This window comes from Sphaerodactylus townsendi, linkage group LG08 (assembly GCF_021028975.2).
Source record: "Sphaerodactylus townsendi isolate TG3544 linkage group LG08, MPM_Stown_v2.3, whole genome shotgun sequence".
In the NCBI taxonomy this organism is placed as follows: Eukaryota; Metazoa; Chordata; class Lepidosauria; order Squamata; family Sphaerodactylidae; genus Sphaerodactylus; species Sphaerodactylus townsendi.
Window position 1 is genome coordinate 24,774,762 of NC_059432.1, and position 17,557 is coordinate 24,792,318.

The window sequence follows — 17,557 nt, forward strand, 5'->3', positions numbered from 1 at the left end:
GAGCAGGGTTTATTAAGCAATACAGGTAGTGTGCCAAGTAGCCCTGTTCAAATGGGAGAGAAAAATACAGGGAGAGAAAAATACCCTTAATTCAAGGGTTTTGATATCAAGAGGGTTTGGGGTCTTTCCCCCTCCCAAATCGAGCATGTATAGCAGCAGATAATACCTGAAGGCTTAGCCGCTTGAATCTAAATAACGACACAGCCTTGAGAAGGCATGTCTGTCTCAGACCTCACAAAGAACTTGCATATGCCCACACCCTGATTCCATCAGTGAACCGGCTAGGTCACCCTAAGTAGTCCTTTCTCCCAAATGGTAATTTAATCCTCAACCTTTTGTCCAATTATTGAGAATTATCAACCTTCTGGAGTTCCTTTGTTTTAACATTCCAAGCTCATCCACTCTTGGAATGCCCCTGGTCCTAATTTCATCAACGCAGCCCAAACCTCATCAAGAGTTGGGTGCTCCCAAGTCTTAATCCAGTCATGCCTTTTCCCACAGTATTGCCCATGCCTGGGAAGGGAACTTTGCTTTGCTCCAGGAAGATTGCCTCTCTTACCATAGCCAGAAGGTCATTTTCCCCTATAACTAGACTTCCCAAACTAGGGCAATTCACCCTTGGACCACTCTCCGCATTCCTGACTTCTGTGAGCAGTGCTGGCCACTCACAGTGGCGTAGGAGGTTAAGAGCTCGTGTATCTAATCTGGAGGAACCGGGTTTGATTCCCAGCTCTGCCACCTGAGCTGTGGAGGTTTATCTGGGGAATTCAGATTAGCCTGTGCACTCCCACACATGCCAGCTGGGTGACCTTGGGCTAGTCACAGCTTCTGGGAGCTCTCTCAGCCCCACCCACATCACAGGGTGTTTGTTGTGAGGGGGGAAGGGCAAGGAGATTGTAAGCCCCTTTGAGTCTTTTGCAGGAGAGAAAGGGGGGACATAAATCCAAACTCTTCTTCTCTTCTTCCTTGGACCTCTTCTGTACACCTCTGCCTTGTACTCCTAGCCTTCCCAAGCGGCTTCCGACAGAGGCTTCATGAAGGCTGAAGGCAGAACAGACCAGGCTCAGGTTGGCTCCCAGTCTATTTGCCCTAGCAAGAGGGAAGGGCGGGAACCGACTTCCGCCTCCTCTGGCTGATGGATCTGGTGCCCGTCTTAAATCGTGGCTTCACATTGTGGTTTTTATTATGGTCGGTCTATTTACGGTCTGAGCCGCCTCGATTTGTTCAAGGCGGCTCATAAACGTCGCTAAATGAATAAACAGGGCATCTAAAGTAGCGTAAGATACCGCGTGTTGTTGTTTATTATTATTATTATCGTCGCCGTCCTTCCTTATGGAGTGGGGCTTGCCTTGATTCAGCCGCTCTCTTCCGGCCCCATCGCGTCAAGACCGGGAAAGAGGCAGGGAGGACGCGACCTGCCGCGGCCTCTGGGTGGGAGGAGCAGCGGAGCTTTTGCCGGCACCGCATGGGGGGAATGGGAGGGCTGCGCGGCTGCTTAAGGCAGCGGGTGGTCTTGGCGGCTTTGCGGCTGACGGGGCTCCCCACCTGGCCCCCCGGCAAGGCCCGCTGCGCCGTCCCCTCCCCCTCCTCCCGGCCAGGGCTTTCCACCTGCGTCTCTCCCTGGCGGCGCGGCCTCTGCACGGCCGCCTTCCTCAGCCGGGCGCCGCCTCGTTTCCCCTCGAGGGCCGGCAGGGCGGAGCTCTTTCCTTTCACGCCGGCCGTGGCCGCGAGCAGCCGCTTCACCCACCACCTCGGCGGCGAAGAGTCCCAGGAAATGCCCGCAGCCCCCCGCCCCGACCACCGGAGCGAGGACGAAGGCGAGCCGGAGAGCCTCATGGAGCCCCAGACCGCCGTAGAGGGCAGCAGCGGCAGGAAACGCAAGGTCGGCCGGGCGGGGAGGGAGGGAGGCCGGGAGAGGCCTAGCGGAGCCGGGCGGGCCTCGTGGCTGGTGGCGGCGAGTGGAGAAGGAAGCCGGGAGGGAGGAGCCGGAGGCGGGGATGGGAACTGGGAAACGGCGCGGCTTCGCCTGAGGTCTACGCGGCCTCCCTGCACGCCGGCGGCCAGGCTGCTGTTTGGGCCTGCAGACGGTGCTGAGCCGCGTGGTGGGAGCCGGCCGGGATCATGGCGGAGGCCTCCCTGGCCAACCCCAACCAGGCACCGGACGGGCCCAACCACGTTGCGCATTTAACGACGTGACCTCGGTCCGCCTCCTGGAGGAGTAAAATGTCCGGAAACTTTCTAGTTACGAAAGAACGAGTATTTCTTTTTAAACAGGGGGTGTCGTTGCAGTGTAACACTAAGATTTGGGAGACGCGGGTTCGAATCCACGCTCTGCCGGGGAAGCTTGCTGGGCGACCTTGGGCCAGCCACACGCGGCCTAATTTGCCTCACATGGTACAATAGTTTACTAATTCAAAAATAAAATATAGGTGAGTTTTTCCCCCTCAGCGTTTCATCAGACATCCAATTTTCCCATGGAAAAAATGGAGGGGGGGGGGACTGCCTGAGGTGACTAATAGTTAACATATGCTATTAAAAATATTAAACCTAGAGTTATAGTGCAAACGGATATTGGGGACCTCATGTAGTACACACGGCAGTATGACTTAGTGGTGGGGGAAGTACTTGAAGTTATTAAAGTTTATTCATTTCATATTGTGGAAGGCTTTCACGGCTGGATTCAACTGGTTGTGGTGGGTTTTCTGGGCTGTGTGGCCGTGGTCTGGTGGATCTTGTTCCTAACGTTTCGCCTGCATCTGTGGCTGGCATCTTCAGAGGTGCATCACAAAGAGAAGTCTGTTATACAGACTGGACACGGCCACACAGCCTGAAAAACTCACAACAACCAGTTTCATTCACTTCATGTATACCTTGCCTTTCTTCCCAGTGGGGAGCCAAAATGACTTAACATTTTTTCTCTTTTATCCTCACAGCAATCCTGTGAGGTTGGTGAGGCTGTGTGTGACTGGCCTAAAATGATCAAGCAAGTTTCCATGGCAAAGCACCAACTCGAACCCAACGCTCTTAGTCACTCTCAAAGTAGCCATTTAGTATTTCTGTTCTGCTTCTTTATCTGTATTGTGAATAAAGATGCAGTTGACAGTAATCTGGAATTACTGGCACGTAGTAACCACGGAGTTCATATTGAAACATCATGGTTTTCTCATCGGAACATTTTCGGATACCCCATGATAGTTTGAGAGGCATACTGCTTCAAGGGAAAACAGCAGACCAGCGAAATGTTATCTTTTCTGCTCTGAGTGTCTCATTCTGCAGGACAAACATTTAAGCATGGTGTATAGAATGAGACACTTGGAGCAGAAAAAAAATAAAATTTCTTATATCAGGCTCTATAGTTTTCAGGTTAAGTCTGGAAAGTGATGTATTTAGTACCATCAATCAACCCTAATTGATGGAGTAAAAGACACCATTTCACTTGCTACATTTCCTGGGTTACAGAAAGGGTTCAAAAGTAAGAGGTGTTCCAGAACAGTTATACATGAAATAACTGTCCTGACCCCAGTTAGAAATGATGATGTATCAGAGAAAATATGCATCTGAGGTTTTGCATCATTCTTCTGAAAATATAAATTAATTAAAATTGAAAACAGCCTCCTGTCATATTAAGGTTGCTACAACACAACTAGCCTTTGTTCTTAATTTTAGTTTGGGTTCTGCTAGTTTGGGTTGATTATTCAAGGCGAGAGGAATAAAGCAAAATTTGCAGTTCAGAGGTGGTTTCTGCTCTGGCTAGTTTCTAAACTATTGTTGGGTGAGGTCTGTTGTTCTCTACAATGACAAGCAATAAGAAAACAAATAAGTTTACCATGAAAACTTGCATGCATTTTAATCAAAGATGTTATTATTTATTGTTAATATTTTTATCTTTCAGAAGGTTAAAAAAGAGAAATCCAAAAGGCACAAACTGAAGCGTGAAAAGCGCCAGGCAGAGGAAAATGAGCTGTCTGATACAGAATTGGAACCCCCCAAACCCAAGAAGATTAGGAAAAAGAAAGGAGTGAATGATGATGTTGAAGAGATAATTGCAGAGACACAAACCCCTGTAACTAATGGTGTTATCCACTCAGAAAATAATTCGTGTGAAGAATCAAGTACAGAGTGTGACAGTGACCAAGAACAGGTGAGATGCCTTTACACCTTTAATTTTTATCCATTGAATTTGTTCACTTGTGTTCATTTCTGTTGTGTTCACTTGTGTTCATTTCTGTTGAATATTAAAAGATGTGTCAGAGTTGATTCTGTAACTTCTAGTTTTTACATGGACTCATGGCGTTTGCGAAAAGAATGAGTTAGTTCTGTAAGGCAAGGTATAGTCTCTACAATACATGTCATATTTTCATTTTTAATCTGTGCCTAACATTCTTGTTGTGTACAGTTTCCATTCAAGCAATGGGGTGGTGTTAGTGTCAGCAAGTAAGATTTAGGAACTTGTAACTAGGATTATGTACTCTTTGTCCCCCAGGACCAGGGGCGTACCGCCCACAGGAACATATGGGGTCATATGTCCCCGGGTGGCCGCCATTTGGTCATGTGGGAGTGGAAAATTCCCCCCCTCCCTAGCCTGGGCTATCCCTGCCCCCACCCACCCACCCCCATTGCCAGTGCGGGGCTGTAAATTCTGAGGCTGGCGGAGGCTCGGTTGCCACTGTACCAACCACGCACCTGGTGCTGCTGCACCCTTGGACATACCGCCTGCCCACCATGCCCGGCCCCCCCATGCTGCCCGGAGCCCCTGTGCGCAGCCTGGCCACCAAGTGGAGGCTGCCTGGCCACCCTTGCCTGGGCGAGCTCTTTGAACTACGCACTTCTCCGGCTGTCGCACCACAGAAGCTCTGGCCTGGAGCCGCTGCCACGTGGCTGGAAAGGAAAGGTACTCTGGAGGGACTGTGCAGGTCAGGCAGCAAGGAGGGGGGGCAGGCGAGGGAAGGGGCCGCGTGCCAGAGGTGTATCTAGAGAAAATGGAGCTGGATCACCTTGCAGCTGCCTCATGGCTGGGTGGGGAAGGTGCTCTGGAGGGACTGTGCAGGTCAGGTGGTGAGGAAAGAGGGCAGGCGTGGGGAGGGGCTGTGTGGGAGTGGTGTATCTAGGGAAAATGGGGCCGGGGGGAGGAGCGGAAACCTCAGATTTTGCCCTAGTCTCCATTTTTCCTTGATACACCTCTGCCCAGGACTAAACCCTGCTAAACTCCGTGGGACTTCAAGTAAAAAATAGAGGATCAGCTATTGCCTCATTTTTTTCATGCACAGATATATTTTATCAACACTTTTGCTGTTTGTTTGTCATGTATAGTTTGTTTTACAATTTCCCGTTAGGTGAACTTGTGTAGTTCTAATTTTACACAATTACATCTAAAAAGAAAGTTAAGAGAATGAAATATATATTAAGACTTACAATAAACAGATTCTTAGTGAAAATGTTTTCTTTACCAACCTTGGTATAGCTGTTGTTCCAAGGTGTCATACAATCTGTCATTCCTTTTACATGCAGTTAGAGTGTGTCAGTTTTCATAGTTTAGTCATTCTCTTGCTGATTAAATGTATTTCGGTCTCCAAAATATTTGCATATAATCTTTCTGTAACAAATCATATTGATGCTGTTCTTGTCTCCTTTCTTCCTTGTGTAACTCAACAAGGGTGTTATGTAAAGGATATTCCATAATTCCCTGTATTATGATGATTATTTTCTCTCAGTGCTGAAGCTCATGAAAAAAAAATTATATGGGAAAAGCTTCTGCTTTCTTATGGTATTTCCTACATTTTCTGGATTTCTAAGAAAATATTTTTTAAAATTAACAGGAATTAACTGAAGAGCAAAAAGAAGGAGCCTTTGCCAATTTTAATCTCTCTAAATCAACTATTGACCTTCTCAAAGGTACATTCTTTCAATGTTTACAGTCTCTCCCCTCCCCCTTACTTCCCTTTTCCCCAAAATTTTTTATTAACTTTAAATTTATACATGTAACATGGAAACCAATAAAGTCATTGTTCATTAAAAAGTAAAAAATAAAAAAGAAGAAAAAGAGAAATATTCAGGGAAAAAAACATTTTAGAATATATAATTCTTCCATAAAATAACATGGTTCGACTGGAAAACAGCTACCTTTGACTTCCTAACTTTACACGAGGTAGAATTATTTCAAGTTACCACATTTGATTACATAGCTTAATCAGTTGCAATATGTTTCTTAAACTTAAATTATCTCCAAGCCCCTCACTTCCCTTTGATACATGTCTTATTAGGTCTGGTAAAAACATAAGAACAGCCCTTTTGGATCAGACCAGAGGTCCATCTAGTTCAGTATTTAGTTTCACACAGTGGCCAACAAGTTAATATGTAGTGTCAAGAACAGGGTATAGAGGCCTTCCCTTGATGTTGCATCTTGGGACTGGTATTCAGAGGTTTGCTACCTCAGAATTTGGAGACACAGTGAATAGTTGTTGCTAACTTGTGCTCCTCAAATCTAAGTAGCAACTATGATGTCTATCTACCCCAGTTCACAGCTGAGAAACAGAATGATAGGTGAGATTTGTGGAAGAGCAAAATAATATACAGCAGTAGATCAATAGATTTGTTGGAATAAAAGGTTGGGTGGCAGATCAGCTGATTTCTTACTTGACTGTAATTACTAAGGAAAGATCTCAGAATCATAGGCCGTTTCCGCACGGGCAAAATATGACGTCGTCGCAACGGAAAAAGAAGCGTCAGAGCGAGAGCGTTCACACGCGCAGCGGCGGAGGTGCGCAGTCGCGCCGTCGCGAAAACGCTAAACCGGCGCGACGACGGTGTATTCAGAAAACGCTTAAAACCACTCTTTTTCCCCATGTGACGCATCGACGCCGCACTCGTGCGAACAGCCGCCACGGAGCTGTCGTCAAAAATGGCGTCGGGCCTGCACGGCTTCGCACGCAGGGCGCAACATCGCTGGTGACGCCGCTCAAGCAGCGCCCGCATAACCGTCACATTTCTGCGGGGCTGCGGACGCCCGCAGCTCCGCCTGTCTGTGTGAACGCTTTTTTTGGGATGCGTCGCAATTTGCGACGTCATCGCGTCGCTGCTTTTGGCCGTGCGGAAACGGCCATAGTGGAAAACTAACTGAAAAAGGTTCAGTTCTCTGTGGCAGTGAAAAAAGTAAGTTACTGAAAATTGTTAGGAAAGGGGTGGAAATTAATGTAGCAGCTATTACAGTGTGACCACGCTTGAAATATCATGTGTAGTTAGTCATATCAGAAGGTACACTACCCCTGGAAAACATACAGAAAAGTACAGCTAACACTGTAGTTCTATGTTCAGTGTAAGTTTCAGTGGACTTAGGAGTAACTGAACAAGAGTGCGTGAAGTGGTCAAGCTGTAGGAGGATCTCCCCTACAAAAGAAGGGGCTATGAACCTTGGGGACCTAAGACCTTAGGAGTTAATCATAATGCAACTATTTCAGTTGATCATCAGTAGATCACTAGCACTGACGGCTTTCAAGAAAGACCGGTAACTTCATGGAGAATGAGGCTCTCAACAGTTATTTCTGCCTACCAAATTTGGGAGATAATCAGCTATAGCAGTGATGGCGAACCTATGGCACGGGTGCCAGAGGTGGCACTCGGAGCCCTCTCTGTGGGCACGCACACACAGAGTTCATCATGTGGGGGGCGGAGAATCACCCCCCCCACACACACACACATCTAGGCTGGCCTGGGTCACTGAGCACGACATGCACGCACCGTGGTGAGCAGGGAGGACTCAGCTGGTGGGCCTGGTGCCTGTGCTCCGGGTGGCTTCTGCCCGAGGGGGGGAGGCGCAGAGGAGGCAGAGATGCTAGAGAGGCACAGAGCGGTGCATGCAGGACTTGCTGGAGGCTAGAGCAGGGTGGCCCCTGCATGAGTGGCTGGGGCAGAGGAAGAGAGAGCCAACCATTTTTTTCTAAACTAAAATCTCAGCATTCGGGTTAAATTGCCGGGTTGGCACTTTGTGATAAATAACTGTGGTTTGGGTTGCAATTTGGACACTCGGTCTTAAAAAGGTTCGCCATCACTGAGCTATAGGATAGGCATCACTTCCATTTGCAAGCTTCTCAGAAGGCTTTAGCTGACCAGGAGGAAGAATGCCTGATGGCAGATACCTTAATCTGATTCAATAGAACAGCTGACTTTAATGAAATGTGTGCAGTTTTCATCTGTTTTATGTTACTTTGCATTTTTGGTAGTTTTCATAGTTGTTTCTTACATTAGAGAGTGTGTCTGCTGTGTGGTCTTGGATGAATTTATGTATCTTCCTTATATTTAACTATTCTTCTACAGCTCGAGGAGTTACCTACCTTTTCGATGTCCAAGTAAAGACTTTCAAGCCCATCAATGAGGGCAAAGATGTGATAGCCCAAGCTCGAACTGGAACTGGAAAAACATTTTCTTTTGCCATTCCTTTAATTGAAAAACTTCAGGGAGATTCACAGGAAAGAAAGAGAGGTCGCACTCCAAAAGTAATTAAATTGCTTATAAGCTTCGTGGGATGGGGAGGAGGTATACAGTGTCATGGCTCCCAGCAATAGCTTGGTCACCCTGATGATCCTTACATGATAAGCATGAAGTTGTGAAATCTCTTAACTGGTCATGAGCCAACAAAGAGCAATGTCAAGAACAAAAGATACTAGCTGGGTAATTGATTAATTGTGGTCAGAATGGTTGTGGCAGGAATTTGGAAAGTGAGGGGAAAAAACCCTTCAAGAGAAGACTTGGCTAAATGATAAAAAGGAAGACTTGTAGTGCAATCCCAGAGTTGCACTCTACTAAACCCATGGCGTGTAACTGTTTAGGATTCCACAATGCATGTTGTTTCCCAGTTATAGGAAAGTTGGGGACCACTTAGACATGGGAAGCTGTTTGGGCTGAGGTACTGCTGCTCTGTGGCTGCAGTCCAAAAGGACAAAATGAGAATGAGGCCTGTTGAATAGGTTGGGTAACTTCTGAACAATCTGTTTAGAATGGCTCCCTAAATTATTTCTTTCTGATTGCCAACTGGTGAACTTTAAACATGGTGGATATCAAACTTCGGCCTTGAACCTTTCTAAACTGATAATGTGAGATTTGTTTTGTTTAATTTCCTTCTACTTTTGAAACTCGCTGGGTTGTATAGAACTGTACAATTTGAGAACAAAGAGATTAATTGTTCCTGTGTACAGCATGTGCATTTCCAGTAAAATGAATTCTAAAATATCCCTGTTATTTTGTACTCCACTAGCAGTAATGCCATTTCTAATAGAGTTATTTCACTGCTTAGGTGTTAGTACTTGCTCCAACCAGAGAACTGGCAATGCAGGTATCCAGAGACTTCAAAGACATCACCAAGAAGCTCACTGTGGCATGCTTCTATGGAGGAACAGCATACAATGGACAACGTAAGCTGCTTTTGGAGTTTTGTGCATTGATCCTTGTTTGTTCCCCTTCAGTGTTCGGTGGGGAAAGGCAATACAGATGTGGAGAACATGTCGCTTTTAAGTTGTTGACGGATACTGGTAGATTATTGTATGTCAATCCTGAAAGTATGGTATTAATTGCTAAAGAAGGATTGTACTTTTATGTCCTAGTTTGAAATATATTTTATAGTCTGAGTGGACTTGTGATGTTTTAACTGTTGTTGTGCTCAAGAGAGATGTGGTACTATCCAAAAGCTGCATATGGGGAGGCTATTTCTTGAAATAATAGCTGATGTATTAAAGAATTACAGGTATTAAACAATCAGGCATTAAAGAATTAAAGCCCAATTCCATGTGTTTGCTTAGAAATCAAGGCTCATTCCGCACATGCAGAATAATGCACTTTCAAACTGCTTTCAGTTCTCTTTGAAGCTGTGCGGAATAGCAAAATCCACTTGCAAACAGTTGTGAAAGTGGTTTGAAGATGCATTATTTTGCGTGTGTGGAAGGGGCCCAAGTCTCTGTGTGCATAGAAATGCAGTCTTATGTGGCTGATATTTTTCTAAAGCAAGGGATGCTAGTGAAATCACTGAAAAACCCTCTAAATTAAGTATACTTTTAGGAGGATGGCATGAGGGTTTGTGGTTCTACTAAAGCAGCATCAAAGAATTTTGGAACCTTTAAAACGTTACCCTAGATTTGGTCATGCTTCTTTACGTTTTTAAAAAACCATTTATATATAAACACTGTATGTAAGCCATATCTGTATGTAAACAATGACTTCCCTTGCAGATGATTTAATTCGGAATGGCATTGATATCCTGGTTGGGACTCCAGGGCGAATCAAAGATCACCTTCAGAATGGCAATCTGGACATATCTGGTCTAAAGCATGTTGTCCTGGATGAGGTTGACCAGATGCTTGACATGGGCTTTGCTGAACAAGTAGAGGAAATCTTAGCATATGCATATAAGAAAGGTAAACACATCACCTGTGCAGTTGCCATCTCAGTCGAGAGAGGATTCTGGAATTTGCTTTGCACCCTGTGGCTGGCTTTCTTTTGCTTGCGTTCTTCTGCACATCCTGTGGAGGACTGATGGGCAGCACACGTGGTAAAAAGTTGAACTAGAACCATTTTGCCTTTTCCAGTACTGATTCTGTGCTGTGGGACTTGTTCCAATTAACGTCCAAAGTGTAATATTGTCTAGTATGAAGAGGTGGTCCTTAGCCATTTTGGGCACAAATTATGCTTTACAAATTTTGATATAAATTGAAAAGGTGACAGTTAATAATGTTGTGGTCTCTAGTACTATATGCTACTTGTGGTACAGGATGATATTCCAAGAAGACCTGCCACGAAGCTGCCTTTCTGAGTAACCTCAGAAGTGCTTTTCAGTTAAAAATGTTTTTAATCTATTTGGAGATCATACTCTGAAGTGTATACCATGGTGTCTTGTCAACTAGATGACTATATTCCTATGATCTCTTCTGCACTTCCAAAGTACCTTGAGAAGTGAGATACTTGAAGCAGTCATGTGCACATATAATTGGTGTTAGTTAACCCTTTTCATGCCTTTTTTCTTTTGCCTCAACTTGTTCTCATAGGTATTACAATTAGAAAATGCCTTGTTCTTAGTGGTGGTGTTTGAAGCTCGTATGACACAAGATGTTTTGTTTTAAAGATTCTGAAGACAATCCCCAGACGTTACTTTTCTCTGCAACTTGCCCACACTGGGTTTATGACGTAGCAAAGAAGTATATGAAATCCAGATATGAGCAAATTGATCTGATTGGAAAGAGGACTAAAAAGACTGCTATGAATGTAGAAGTAAGTTATGTATTCCTAGTAAAATGCAGTTTGCTTGGTGAGCTCACATAGGCACAACATTCTGAATGAGAATATTTGTTGCTCTTGTCTGCTTATCTGTTGCTAACTAACATTAATTTTGTTTCCTGACAGCATATGGCTATTGAGTGCCACTGGTCCCAAAGAGCAGCGGTCATCGGCAATGTTATTCAAGTCTATAGTGGTAGTCATGGACGGACTATCATCTTTTGTGAGACAAAAAAGGAGGCAACTGAACTGGCTCTGAATGCCTCAATAAAACAGGTGCAGAAAATTGTTTTGAATACGCAGCTAACTGATTACTAAGAGAGTAAGGGTGGGATCTAAAGTAAACCCCAAATTCTTGAATTCCAATATATGGAGTCTCTGTTTTCATGAAGGCTAGTTATTTCAGCTCGCTCTTAAATTCATAGAGCCTGGTTTAAGTGATCCCCTTAGTCCAGAACTAAAATAAGCTTTTGTCTCTTGGGGTTTGAAAACTGGATTACAGCCCAGTCCAGGAGGGGTGGGTAGAGCAGCAGCCGGGGATGCCAGCTCAGCACTGCCTTCAAAGAGGCAATCAGAAGCGCAGGTGCTGGGGGAGAAAGAGAAACTGTGTAGTCCCAGGAAAGCCCATGGAAGCAAATGACTTTTACCACAGTTTTGGGTGACCTAAGTATGCACCACTGAAAGGGGGCGTTCCTGGGCCAAAACTCCTCTGGGAGCTGACTGATGTTGGCTCCACCCCTGGAATGCCCCCACAATAGCGCTCCCCCACCACCACCAGCATGGCCTCCTGCAGCACAGAAGAAATTGGGGAGGGGGACTTTTTTGTTCCGGCACTGCAGAGTTGCACGACTCCCTCTGCTAGGGTGGGTGGCCCATGTCCAGATGGACTACAATTCCCATCAGCCCCTGCCAGTGTGGCCAATTGGGCATGCTGGCAAGGGCTGATGGGAGTTGCAGTCCATGAACATCTGGAGTGCCATAGGTTGGCCACCCCTGTTTTATATGAAGGGAAAGAAAAGAAAATGGTATGTCAGAACTTGAGTCGTGCATTCAGTTTTGGCATTCAGTTTTGGGTGTGAACTCATATGCTGTCTTCTGGGGGGGAAAGGAAATTGTGACAACGTCATTTAGACTGTGCTGCTTGTTAATTTGTTTTATTAACTTGGTCTTTCGTGTAATTAGGACGCACAGTCTCTGCATGGTGACATTCCACAGAAACAAAGAGAAGTCACGCTGAAAGGCTTTCGAAACGGGTCATTTGGAGTTCTTGTGGCAACTAATGTGGCTGCCCGTGGTTTAGATATCCCAGAGGTTGATCTGGTAATCCAGAGTTCACCACCAAAAGTAAGTTACTAATTTGGGCTGGTAAGGAGAGAAATTTGTTAAAATTTTCAGTTATTTTTATACTATATGGTGTATAACTTGAGCTCATTACCATTCTGGCTGGCTGTCAGAACCTTTATTCTAAGTATCTTTTAAATACCACTTAATAAATTCTTTTGTTTACTAACAGGTGAATTTATACCATTGTGTTCTTAGGAGACATTTAGCAGACAACTTAGCATGAAATATATGAAATCTAGTCTCATGAATGTGTACAGTCTATGCTTAGCTTGATTTTTCTTGGCACCAGATGTGCATAGTAGTGAAATACCAAAGGTTCCTGTGGGGAGAAGCAATTAACCAGGAAGCCTTCTGGATTCTTTGCCTTCTTGGTAGTCTGTTTACCATCATGTGTAGTTAACTAGATGTTCTTTTATGTGTCAGATAAGTACTTTTATGTTCTTTTATGTGTCAGATCTGCAAGCCTTTTGGCTTGCATCTCTATCAATTTTTGATAAGGCAGTATACATTTCTCATTTGGATTTTCATTTGTGAAGGATGTAGATTCCTATATCCATCGTTCTGGGCGCACAGGTCGAGCTGGACGGACCGGGATATGCATCTGTTTGTATCAGCGCAGGGATGATTATCAGCTAAGACAAGTAGAACAGAAAGCGGTAAATGTCTTTGGATTTCTTGTGGCTTTTAACTCATTCATGTGTTGAGGACCTAATGTTAATCTTAGGTGAACATTTTATTGAAATGAAATAAATGCTGATAAGCAATTCAAGCATTAATAAATACTGCAGAAATCGTATATAAAAATATCTAAGTGCACTTTATGGTTAATGTTAGTACGCATGGTTTGGCCTACTGATGTCGTCTTACTTTGTTTTAATTTCAGGGAATTGTTTTTAAACGTGTAGGCGTTCCTACAGCAACAGATATAATAAAAGCCTCCAGTAAAGATGCAATCAGGTATATTTACTGATAGTGTTTTGAATAAATCTTAAAATAATTACCTCTTTGCTCCTGCAGAAATCTTGCATATAGGTGTTCATGTGTCTTTTGCTTTTTGTGGACATCTGACTTGTCAAGCATTTGTTTATCCACAAAATACTAAAATGTGTATCTGCTGTTCCAAGTAATGACATGTTTTCTGTGTTTTGAAAAAAGAACTTGAGAATAGAAATCATATGAGGAAGAATATCAGAAGCCAAATCTAACCCAGCGGTGTATGCATGCATGGTCTTCAGAGAACTTCTCTGATTATCATGTTGTACACATCCTTGGCTGATGAGCATAAACTGATGAGCATAAACCATTGTGTTGGTACATTCTGAATCTTAGCATCATTCTCTCTAATGGCAAAATAAATGGCCATGTCGGACATGCCCCATCTGTGGGCAGCAAAAAGGACCCACAGTTAGGTAAAAATATTTGCATACTTGTAGGACTCCCAAGATACAAAGAACAACACTGGATTATACAAAGGGGAAAATCCAGAGAAATCGCCAAGTTTTTCCCTGGCCTGCATTTCTTTTTGTTCATGGCAGCCCTGGGACTCTTAAGCATAATCTTTTTAAACATTATAGTCAAAACAGCCCCCTGGGTAGGAGGAATGGTACATGGGAAAATTCATGTTGCATTGTATGTTTTTTAAAAGTGAGACACCCAGACTAGTTGCTTTTTTACCCCACCTTTCAATTAGAAAGATTCCTATAGTGGGTTAAAATAAAAGTGCTTCCATAGCAGGCTTCCTAGAGTGGCTGCTCACAGACACCCTGGTTCTCTTTCATCTTTTCTCATTCCTCCCAGCCACTTCCATCTGTTCGCAGGCATCTGACAGTTAGTCACCTGAATGTTCTTTACTCTTCCCTGGCCTAATCTTTGGGCAGCCCACCCAAAGTCTGGGGAAGTGCCACCCTACCGCCTCTGAAAAGCCCTCCACTGGGCTCAATGGGGTTATGCCACCCAAAAGATGGCATATGTCTATGCCCCAGGTGCTGGTGTTCCAGGGGGGAAAGCTTGGGTGGAAGTCAATTTTCATCTCCACCCCCAGCTATGCCTCCACAATGTCTCCGCTACATTGGCAGAGCTGGCAGGGGTGCAGGAGCACTGACAGGGTGCTCTGCGCTGCTTCTGGCTGCTGTGGTGGCCGCCCCTCGGCCAAGGTATGTGCTCCCAGAGGGGAGGGCAAATCCACCAGCATATGCCTCCTGCTGTCTTCACAACTCCCTTTGCACTCTCCCACACCCCAGGTTATGCTGTTATTGTTTCAGTGGGGACAAGCCACATGAAATAGGCTTTCTTGGCTCATGGACTGAGTGATGGCTGTTAGTAATTGCTAGCGATGGGAGTTTACTTCTTCGTATGAGCAAAACTTTTCTAGCAATATTCTAGGATCCAAACATGTACTTGCATATTTTATGTGGTGATGAAACAACTGTTTGTCTTACCATTGTCTGGTGTTTACCGATTTCTAAAACTTTGGTCAGATCTTTGGATTCCGTTCCTCCTTCTGCCATTGACTACTTCAGACAGTCTGCCGAAAGGCTGATAGAGGAGAAAGGAGCAGTGGAAGCACTGGCGGCAGCATTGGCTCATATCTCAGGAGCAACGTCCATTGAACAACGTTCCTTACTCAGTTCTGATGTGGTAAATATAATACCGTAAAGCAGTAGAACATTTGTGTGCGTTCAAACCCTTTGTTTCTGTGACTGAGATGACTTAATGTTGAGTGAGTTTGTTTTTACTACTAACTGTAAATTGGAACAACATAGTCTTGTCCACACTGCAATACTACCAGATGGGGAATATAAAATATTGCCGCATACAAAAAAAGGGGCTTCTGCCCAAGGATTTAGACTATTGCATTTAAAGATTTTCTGTTATATTTCACAGTATGTATAAGAGGAAACAAGTGGTGCGTATGTGAGTGTTGACTACAGAGTTAAAGTGATCTACAGGCTCACGATATCCATAAAAATACTTTAAATAGTATACTTTTAAGGCCTTTTTTCCTTGTAAACATATACCCGTGTCTTTTTTTAAAGGGTTATGTGACCATGACAATGCAGTGCTCAGTGGAGATGCGCACCCCTGGCTATGCTTGGCGGGGTTTGAAGGAACAGCTGGGTGAAGACATTGACAGCAAAGTGAGGGGAATGCGTTTTCTCAAGGGGAAGATGGTAAGGATTACTGTTGGGTACATTCTGTGAATGTTTTACTTGGGTGTGTTACGTAGCACGTACTTTTCCTTGTCTTGGTAATGGGGAAGCACACGTTTTTACACTTGAAAGCCAAAGTGCTATTGGTAAAACATGAAAGGAGGATTCCTGTAGTGATAGAAATCCTTTCACTTCCTCAGCTGTGATTTCTTTCATTTGGAAATGACGTTCAGGATGGCTGGGAATGAGGGACATTATAATGCATATTGTGTGTATCAGATTTTCCAAAATTAGGATGGTTGTGCATTTTTATTCATACTGTAGATAAGTAACAAGGATCAAATAAAACTGCTATTTATGAATGTAAGAGTTCTGCAGAAAAATGTCCAGGTACAGATAGGTATTCTGTTTCGCCTCCATTTGATTTGTGTTATTACTCAGTACCCAACATCTAGTATTATCCTGAGACAGCCTTTTTCTAATGGTTCATACTAGTCTATAAAGTATTTTTCACTTACCAAAACATGGATTGTTCACTTGCCCCTGCCTCTGAATGGATGTCAGATGCTGGAGGAGCAGGTGCTGCTGGTGCTGCTGCTGTTCTCTTTAATCGATAAAACTGCCTTGAGTTCTCCAATTAGTTTTCATTTCTCTTTCTCTCTTGTATTTAGGGTGTATGCTTTGATATTCCTGCTGCTGAACTAAGTAAAATCCAGGTGAGACTGCTAAATAGTGTTAAGAAGTTTTTTCCCCCCTTGGTTAGCTATTTGGTGACAAAAGGGCGTCAGCACAATATTGTATTTAAGTCAGAGTCAGATTTCCTCACTCAGATACTGTTTTTTAAGTCCTGTCTCCCTGCTATAAACAATCCTCAAGAGATCCATCATTTGAATGAATTTGAAACTGTTGCCCTACTGAACCAAATATATTTGGTGGGGTGCAGTAGAGGTACATAGCTTGGAGTCTCCTCCAATAACTTCCTGGCTGAAACTGGCAGTCATTTTAGACCTATTCGACAGCACATAGGTTGCATCCTAACTCCTCTCCACAGACCTTCTTTATCCCAGTGTTTGCATTTTGACGTGTACAGTGAATTATGAGGGAAAGGGAAATTCCTGTTATTGGTGTGATCATCCTGTTTAGGATCTAGCCCTGTATATATAACATTTAGAGGCTGTGTACACTTAATTTTATTACCCATATTTCCATCTTTAAAAAGAACGCTAACAAAGTACGAAGATCCTCATATGTGTGACTTGCTTAGTTATTTGGGGGCGGGGGGGAGTGTTGTATTCTAGGCCTGTCTGAAGTTGTATAGCACAGATGTGTGGTTTTTATTTTAAATATGTATGACTTGTAAATCCAGTACTGACTGAAAAGATAATCTAAGTAATATGCTTCACTTTTCATTAGCAAATGTGGCAGGACTCACGACGCTGGCAGCTTTCTGTGGCAACGGCATTGCCAGAGCTTGAAGAATCACCACGCGAGAATGGCCGAGGTGGCGGCGGCGGCTTCGGCTCAGACTTCAGAAACGGAAGGCGAGGTGGCGGCTTCAATCGAAACGACCGGTTCAGAAACAGGGGCCAAAAACGAAGTTTTGATCGGGCTTTTTGATTGCTCAGTAATATACATGGGACTTAGATCTTTTGTTTTATCAGAAGTAAAGTCATTTACACTTATCGTCTACTGGTGTGAATTTATTGTCTTGAAGTTATTTTGTTGAAGAAGAAAAAAGGAAATTTGGATTGTTCTGCTGTTGGATCACTGCATAAGATAGCATAATCTTAAAGACGGCCTTTACCATT

The 17,557-nt window shown here is 44.1% G+C and overlaps 1 protein-coding gene across 3 annotated transcripts; it reads left to right on the plus strand.

Annotated features, from left to right (window-relative positions):
• Window positions 1-1,450: 1,450 nt before the first annotated feature.
• Window positions 1,451-17,431, plus strand: DDX21 (DExD-box helicase 21). Of its 3 annotated transcripts, none has more exons than XM_048505619.1 (15): window positions 1,451-1,882; window positions 3,893-4,141; window positions 5,817-5,892; window positions 8,311-8,489; window positions 9,287-9,404; window positions 10,215-10,400; window positions 11,105-11,250; window positions 11,383-11,532; window positions 12,439-12,600; window positions 13,137-13,256; window positions 13,484-13,557; window positions 15,078-15,237; window positions 15,636-15,770; window positions 16,421-16,465; window positions 17,163-17,431. In XM_048505619.1, the coding sequence occupies exons 1-15, from the start codon at window positions 1,466-1,468 to the stop codon at window positions 17,364-17,366; spliced, it is 2,421 nt and encodes an 806-aa protein (XP_048361576.1). In that variant the 5' UTR covers window positions 1,451-1,465; the 3' UTR covers window positions 17,367-17,431. The 3 variants fall into 3 exon arrangements, with proteins under 3 accessions (XP_048361576.1, XP_048361577.1, XP_048361578.1); XM_048505620.1 differs by having other exon boundaries at window positions 3,896-4,141; XM_048505621.1 differs by lacking the exon at window positions 17,163-17,431 and adding an exon at window positions 16,558-16,628 and having other exon boundaries at window positions 16,421-16,526.
• Window positions 17,432-17,557: the final 126 nt, after the last annotated feature.

Excerpts from the sequence above, each read along its gene's own strand:
- DDX21 (XM_048505619.1), top strand. The coding sequence starts at position 1,466 with ATGGGGGGAATGGGAGGGCTGCGCGGCTGCTTAAGGCAGCGGGTGGTC. Across the intron at positions 5,893-8,310 it reads AACTATTGACCTTCTCAAAG|CTCGAGGAGTTACCTACCTT; the intron begins GTACATTCTTTC and ends ATTCTTCTACAG. Across the intron at positions 10,401-11,104 it reads AGCATATGCATATAAGAAAG|ATTCTGAAGACAATCCCCAG; the intron begins GTAAACACATCA and ends TTTGTTTTAAAG.